Source organism: Dipodomys ordii, unplaced genomic scaffold (assembly GCF_000151885.1).
Source record: "Dipodomys ordii isolate 6190 unplaced genomic scaffold, Dord_2.0 Scaffold163, whole genome shotgun sequence".
NCBI lineage: Eukaryota > Metazoa > Chordata > Mammalia > Rodentia > Heteromyidae > Dipodomys > Dipodomys ordii.
This window is the reverse complement of record NW_012267379.1, coordinates 456,583-464,846: the sequence shown is the minus strand read 5'-3', so window position 1 is coordinate 464,846 and position 8,264 is coordinate 456,583. Positions and strand designations below refer to the sequence as shown.

The 8,264-nt window shown below is 49.1% G+C and overlaps 1 protein-coding gene across 1 annotated transcript in view; it reads left to right on the top strand.

Annotated features, from left to right (window-relative positions):
• The window catches only part of Foxk2 (forkhead box K2), a 48,290-nt gene that overhangs the window by 18,377 nt on the left and 21,649 nt on the right, over positions 1–8,264 (top strand). Inside the window, exons 3-4 of the mRNA XM_013033086.1 lie at positions 3,658–3,805; positions 5,393–5,539. Of these exons, the coding sequence (XP_012888540.1) occupies positions 3,658–3,805; positions 5,393–5,539 (295 nt within the window). The remainder of the gene's footprint in view (positions 1–3,657; positions 3,806–5,392; positions 5,540–8,264) is intronic.

Below are 8,264 nucleotides of genomic sequence, written 5' to 3'. Positions count from 1 at the left end.
TCAAGTGGTAGACCACTAGCCTTGAGCTGAAGAGCTGAGGGACAGCGCCCAGGCCCAGAGTACAGGCCCCACGACCGGACCCAAAAAAAAAAAAAAAGAATTCTCACAGACTGTTTGCCCAGGCTAGCGTCAGACTGTGATTATCAGTTTTCAGCCTCCTGAGTAGCTACAATTACAGGCATGAATCATTGGCACCCAGCCTGTTATGTATTTTGATTATTTATCCCCCCCCCATATTTTTTTGGCCCTTTCTCCCTTACCCTTCATTCCTCCAAATAGTCCAGAGTTGTATTAGTGTGCATGCGTGTGTTTTATATGTGTACATGTATGTGTATGTGTGCTCAGGGCCTTGTGCTCTTTTTTGGCAAAGCTTGGTGCTGGTGGTCACACTGTAGTCTTAGATAATCAGGGGGTGTGAGATCAAAGCCAACCCCAGACAGAAATGCTCATGAAACTTTTTTTTTTTTTTTTTTGCCAGTCCTGGAGCTTGAACTCAGGGCCTGGGCGCTGTCCCTGAGCTACTTTTTGCTCAAGGCTAGCACTCTACCACTTGAGCCACAGTGCCACTTCTGGCTTTTTCTGTTTATGCATTACTGAGGAGTTGAACCTAGGACTTTATGCATGCTAGGCAAGCACTCTACCACTAAACTATATTCCCAGCCCTCATGGAACGCTTATCTCCACTTAACCAGCAAAAAGCTGGAAAAGGAAGTGTAGCTGAAGTAGAAGAGTGTCAGGTCCTGAGTTCAAGCCTCAGTACCAGCACAAGAAGGTGGAGGTTGGGAGCGCTTCTGAAGCTGGAACAACGGCTCCTACCCTTGCTACCTAGGAAGATGAAAGGTTGAGGCCAGCTCAAGCACTAGCCAAACGTAGCAGTCATCCTAGTTATGTAGGAAATGTAAGTAGGTGGATCACATCCAGGGTGGCCTAGCAAAAATGTGAGATCCTACTCCCAAAATCATGTAAGCAAAAGCACCAGAAATGGGAGTTGAGTGATGGAGCTCTAAAGCACTGAATTCAAATCCCAAGACTGTCTCTCCTTCACACCACCAAAAAAAAACAAAGAGGAATAGGCCTTCTGAGGCTGCGCGTGGTAGTTTATACTTGTAATTCCATCACGCAAGAAAGCAGAAGAAAGAGGATGGGGAAATTGAAGCCATCCTGGGCTACCTAGCACAATCTTCTCCAAAAAACCCAAGATCTGCTTGGTAGAACACTTGCTTAGCATATACAAGGCTCTAGGTTTGGCCCCATCCCAGGACCAAAAGAAAGGAAGAACAGACAATTGCGGGGGCGGGGGGGGGGATGGAGAAGCTGGAAGTGGCGCTGTGGCTCAAGCTGAAGGGCTGAGGGACAGTGCCCAGGCCCAGAGTTTAAGCCCCACAACCAACAAAACAAACAAAAAATTGGAGAAGACATAAGCAAACACTCCTCCACCTCGTCCTGTCTTGAAGTAGAAGACTTAATCTCCCCAAAGCGCTCAGTATACTTAGTGTAACCCCCATCAAAATTCCAGTGTATTTGGAGTCTCATGGACTCCCAGTAGTCAGAACAGCTTTGGTGGGTGCACACCTGTAACCTTAGCACTTAGGAAGCAGGGTCAGGATTGTGTGCACAGCCAGCCTGGGCTGTGTAGTGAGATCCCGTCTCAGAAGGTCCAGAAACAAAGCTTGAGAACTAGGGAAAGGTGGTAGATTAAAGACAGCTGCCTTCTTACCCCATGGCTGAGAAGATGATGCCGCAGAGAAGGGCTTGGATGCTGGAGAGAGAAAGAGAAGACAATCTCAACCGCAGAAAAGGCGGAGAGAGGCCAGAACTCTACGGAGAGCAGCAAGCGAACCAGGCAGAGCTCACCACGAGTCTGCCTCACCTGGCCTCACCCAGAACCATGATCTCCAAGAACGTCGGCAGATGCTGGTGAGGATGTGAAGGGAAAGGTGTAAACTGGTACAGGCACTGGACGCTGGTGTAGCGGTTCCCCAACCGGAAGAACCGGACCTGCCTGAGGACTCCACCACCAGACATTCTTCCGGAGGAGTCTAAACCAGCATCCAAGAGGCACTGCTGCATAACAGTGTTCCCTGTGCCACGCAGTGGGATCAGCCGAGATGCCCAGCAGCCAATGAGTGGATAAGGAACATGTGGTACTTGTAAACCATGGAATATTGCTTAGCCATAGAGAAGGATGAAATCGTGCCATTTTCAGGAGAGTGGATAAACCTGTGGGTCATTATATTGAGTGACATAAGCCAAGCTCACAGAGCCAAGTCCAACATGTTTTCACTCATTTGCAGAACCTAGCCTTCATAAAGACGCAAAATACACCTATGTGTGCACTCGTGGGCGCGCACACACACTCATGGACCTTGATTCTAATTTGGACTGTTTGGAGGAAAGAGGCAGGGGAAGAAGAAAAGAGAATGGTGGAAAGTGAGTTCTGTTGAAATATGTTGCCTCTGTGTAAAAACCTCAAAGTTGGATTCCAGAATTTACTAGAAAGCAAGAGTAAGCATGGCGGTGGCCGATGGGATATAATAGAGCCCAGAAGTAGCCCTCTTATATGATGAACAAGTGGCTTCAGACGTGATGTCAGGATCGTTCAGTGGGGGAAGGACCCTGTTTTAAGTAGGCCTTGCTGGGAACATAGGTCAATCTTGTGCAAGAGGGTATGAAGGTGGTTCTTGTCTCCTATAGTTCAAATGCACCATAACCTACTTGGAACACCCAAAACTTAGAATAGACACAGGCAGAAGCTTCATACATTGACTTGACAGTGATTTCTTGGGTTGGCACCAAGCCATCAAACAAGAAAAGAAAAAAGGCTGATTAAATTTTGTGCACATTAAAACGAGGCAATGGAAACAGTCAAAAGGCAACCAGCTGTGGGGGCTGGGGGTTCCTGATAAGTGGCTATGTCGGTAATGTATGAGGAATTCTTGGTTATACCAGGTATGGAACCCAGGGCCTCACACTTGGCAGACAAGTTCTGAACTCACAGCCCTATAGCTTTTACTCTTCTTCCTCCTCCTTTCTTTCTTTCTTTCTTTCTTTCTTTCTTTCTTTCTTTCTTTCTTTCTTTCTTTCTTCCTTCCTTCCTTCCTTCCTTCCTTCCTTCCTTCCTTCCTTCCTTCTTCCGCTTCTGCTTTTCCTCCTTCTCCTTCTCTTTCTTCTCTTCCTCCTCCTCCTCCTTTCTTTTTTTCCCTGTCCTGGGGCTTTAACTCAGGGCCTAGACACTGTCCATTAGCCTCTTTGTGCTCAAGGCTTGCACTCTACGTAGCACTTGAGCCTCAGTGCCACTTCCAGCCTTTTCTGAGTTTATTCGAAATAAGAGTCTCATGGTCTTAACTGCCCAAGCTGGCTTTGAACCTCAATCCTCAGAACTCAGCCTCCTGAGAAGCTAGGATTCAGATGTGAGCCATCAGCGCCTGGGTTTACTTTTTTTTTTTGGTCCATCATGGGGCTTGAACTCTTCAGTTCACTACACAAAAGCTGTAAGTGGAGCTGTGGCTTAAGCACCAGATTTGAACAACAAAACTCAGTGACAGCACTCTAGGCCCTGAGTTCAAGCCTCAGGACTGGTACCCAAAATAAAAAAAAGTCATAGTACAATGTATGTTTTACAGTAGGCTAAAGGAGTGACCTTTTCTTCTTCCCCAGTGCTGCGAACTCCTGCCCATCCAGCCCCCGGGGAGCAGGGTCTTCAGGGTACAAAATGGGGCGTGTGATACCATCTGACCTCAATTTAATAGCTGACAGCTCACAGCCAGAAAATGAAAAGGAAGCTTCAGGTGGAGACAGTCCAAAGGTAAATGTTCTGTCGTCTTCAGTGGCCGTGGTGGGTGTGGGTGTGTGTGGGGGTGCATGTGTGTGCGGGGGTGCATGTGTGTGCGTGCATGTGTGTGTGTGCACGCACATGTGTGGGTGTGTGAGGGTGAGCCAGAGCCTTGGAAAGGGTCGCATCCTTCTGTATCAGTGCGTGGCCTCCTGGTGGATTTGCTGGGGAATTCTTGTTGGGATTTTGTAAATCCATTCTTTTTTGACTTCAGCTTTTAGTGGTGCTGAGATTTGAACTTAACATTGTGCTTGCGGTCAGGTGCTCTCTCTCTCTCTCTCTCTCTCCTGCGCCCCCTTCTCGTAAGTGCTGAAGGTGAGATGTGGAGGGCTGCAGTTACAAGTGAGGTAACGAGTGCCTTTCCTTCGGGTCAGTGTCACTCTCCCGCGCTGCACGTGTGTTCTCTCCCGCCCCCTTCGGGTTAGTCTCATTTTTCCTGGATTGCCCTAGACTGAGAACCTCCTATTTATGCTTTCCACACAGCTGAGATGATAGGCCTAAGTCATCATGCTCAACTTTTTTTTTTTTAATGGTTCTGGGGTTTAAACTCAGGGCTGGGCGCTGTCCCTGAGCCTCTTGTGCTTAAGGCTAGCGCTCTACCACTTAACCACAATGCCACTTCTGGCTTTTCCCAAGTAGTTTATTGGAGATGAGAGTCTTGTGGAGTTTCCTACCCAGACTGGCTTTGAATTGTGATCCTCAAATCTCAGCCTCCCGAGTAACACAGGTATGAGCCAACAGCACCCTGCCCTGTGTCGATTTTTTTTTTCCCCCCCTCGGCCATGGGACTTGAACTCTGGGCCTGGGCACTGTCCCTCAGCTCTTCAGCTTAAGGAGAATACCACTTGAGCCACAGCTCCACTTGCAGTTTTCTGGTAGTTTATTGGAGATAAGAGTTGTACAGGGCTGGGAAGGTGGCTCAGTGGTAGAGTGCTTGCCTTGAATGCATGAGGTTCGATTCCTGAGCACCACATAAGCAGAAAAAGCCAGAAGTGGCACTGTGGCTCCAAGGGAAGAGTACTTGAGCTGAAGAGCTGAGGGACAGCGCCCAGGCCCAGAGTTCAGGCCCCATGACTGGCCAAAAAAAAAAGAGAGAGAGAGAGTTGTACAGACTTTCCTGCCTGGGCTGGTTTTGAACTGCAATCCTCAGATCTCAGCTTCCTCTGAGTAGCTAGGATGACTGGCGTGAGCCCCCAGTGCCCAGCCTGTGTCAAATCTTTTAAGAAATGTGTTGGAAAAGAAGGAGGCAAAACCTTGGCACTTGAGCACAGTGACCGGTGCTCTGTCTGGGGCCGGCACAGGAGTTGCGGTGCTGTGGAGCTAGGCCACGGTTCACGTCGTACTGTTTGGCTGTTTGGGTTTTCTTACGTAATCTCTAATGGCGTTTTATTAAAAAAAATTACACTATTTTAAAGTTATTCACCCTTCATCCCTCCATCTTTCTTTTTATCTTTTCCCCCCCTTCTTCTAAGTTTTCAAAATTATATTACGTTGTAATAAAACACATTTTTAGAGAATATATAAAACATATGACTATGCTAACTATTTTTTTTAATACAGGATGATTCAAAGCCACCTTACTCCTATGCACAGTTGATAGTCCAAGCAATTACCATGGCTCCTGATAAACAGCTCACTCTCAATGGAATCTATACACACATCACTAAGAACTACCCCTACTACAGGACGGCGGACAAGGGCTGGCAGGTGAGTCAGTGCTTCTGGGTCTTGCAGATGCTGCTCAGTGTCTAGTGATGAGGCTGTTGGCTTTGCTAACTCAGGTGAGGTTTGGAAGCAAGCCGAGTGAGAGGAGGCGGCTGTGCTGCGGCCTGTGGAGCCCTGCCTCGCAGCTACGTCTCTGGTGTGGAGGTGTGGTGTATGGGGGACGGTGCAGCCCACTCCGTGCATCTAATGCAGGACACGTGAACACTGGGCCTTCTTTTCTTCTCTGTTTGTTTGCCTTCCTCATCTGCTTCATGAAATACAGAAGCCTTGATGTTTTGCAAAGGCACATTTCAAACTGTGTACCAGAGTTGTCTGTACCCTGTTTTCAAGACATCTTCATTTGGCTGGCATACAAAACGTGGCATACAAAACGTGGTGTGGGCAGTTTACGTTGGGAGCCCACCGTCTCCAGAGGTGGCGCCGTGTCCCAAGGTGGTAGAATGAGCATGATGAGGCCCTGAGAAGAAGCTCCACTTCTGGCTTCTTGCTAGTTGATTGGTGGTAAGACCCCTAGGTTTGTCTGTCCGGGCAGGCTTCGAACCAGAATCCTCAGACCTCAGCCTCCTGAATAGCTAGGATGACAGGTGTGAGCCACCAGCACCCGGATGAAGATGAGAATTTCTGAGGAGCTCGAGTAGACTTTCATGTGTCTGATTGTGTTTCCACGTGTTTTCCTGAGCAGTACAGGGTTTTATTGCTGAGGTAAAGGATGAGGCCGGCGGTGGCCTCCGTCTCTTGGGGCCTGAGCCAGAGCCTCTTGGGATTGTGGTCGCTGGGCAGGAAACCTGGGCCACAGTCGTCCGGGACCTGGTCCTGAGTGCATGCAGGTTTCCCACAGGCTACTACAGGTCCCTTCACAGCGCACCTAAGGCAGGGGTTACCCATGTGCTGCAGATCCAGCGCTGTTCTGTTGAGCTGGTGGCCCATGTGTCTAGCTCCAGGTCTGTAGGGTGGCAGGCAGCATCTCCTGACCTGAGCTGCCCTCCTGGCCCCGGTGTGGAGTGAGAGCCTCTGTGCCGAGCCCTTTCCTGCATTTGTGGCAGGCTCCTCGTAGCATCTTCCCTCCTTCCTAAAGCACTGACGCCAGGGTCTGCATCAAACCGTACTCTGACTTCACCTCCCCGGACTACATCAGAAACCCATTTTGCAGTGTGGGTGCACACACTCACATTTCTGTGTGCATGTGTGTGACAGAGACAAGACCTTACTCTGTAGGGCCAGACTTGTCTCCAACTTTTGATCATCCTTCTGCCTTTGCTTTCTAAATTCTGAGATTACAGTTGTGCAATGTTTTCCTTTGTGGGGGTGAGAAGCACAGTACTGAGCTTTGATCGCAGGGCTTATGCTTGCTGGACGGCACGTTACTGCCCACACCCCAGCAACAGACAGGGTCTGGTGATGAGACCAGAACTGGCCTCAGACCACCATCTTTATACTGTGCTACACTCCCATGCCCCGGGGTGATGTATACACACCATCACCTTTAGCTTGTTGTTCAGAGGCCCTGACTGGCCTCAAAACATAGTCCTCATCGCTGGCAACTTTGTTTTACTTTCTTTTGAAAGTAAAGCAAGCGCTCTCAACAGAGCAGTGCACCAAGGAAGTGGGCTGTGTTCTCCCCGCACAGTAGCCCATGGACGCCCCGTGGCTGCTCCAGTGCAGGCCCAGCCGGTCCCACAGAGTGCAGGCCAGTAATTCCCCCACTCCCTCTCGTCTCCAGCCCTGAGGGACCATGACTATTTCTCTTTTTCTTTTTCTTTTTTTTGCCAGTCCTGGGTTTGAATTCAGGACCTGGGCACTATCCCTGAGTCTGTCTGTGCTCAAGGCTGGTGCTCTACCACTTGAACCACAGCGCCACTTCTGGCTTTTTCTGTGTATGTGGTGCTGAGGAATCAAACAGGGCTCTAGGCCACATCCCCAGCCCATCCATGACTCACTCTTTCTTTCTTCCTTCCTTTCTTTCTTTCTTTCCTTTTTGAGAAAATACTGTACAGAAGGGTTACAATTACATGGGCAAGATAATGAGTGCATTTCTTATCAAGCTTTGTAGCCTCCTTTGTCCATCCTTCCCATCCTTCCCCCGCCCCCCCCAATCCTCCTCCTCCCCGCCCCCTCCTCCCCACCAAAGTTGTAAGACTAGTTCTTAATCTAAGAATTTTACAGGGTCTGCTCATGGAATAATGTTTGGGTTAATTTGCAGGGGAAATTCCTAGGTAAATGAGCTGGTCTGAGCAATTATGTATAAAGATGGGATATCTCTTTCTTCTTTTTTTGCTGCATTTTCAGACAGACAGACATCAGCTGCTAGAGAAGTGAAAAGCTCATGCTCAGTAGTGATACACCCTACTTCCCTGTTCCCACCTAGGGGCCCCCCCTTTCTCTTCCAGGGAGCATGTGGGCCAGCCAGTTTCTCTATGGGCTCCGGAGCCCTGAGGGCCCCCCCCCCAGCCTGGGGCCAGGCAGCTGTGGGGAGGCCGGCAGGTGGACTTCTTCCTGCGGTTTCAGAAAGCATCAATTTTCTGACTTTGGAGTATTTAGCCATACATAATAAGATACCTTGGGCAAAGGAGCCAAGTCTACATTTGACATTTTACTTTCTTTTCTTTTCTTTTTTTTTTTTGCTGGTTGTGGGACCTGAACTCGGCCTGGGTGCTGTCCCTCAGCTCAAGGTTAGCGCTCTATCACTTGAGCCATGGTGCCACTTCCG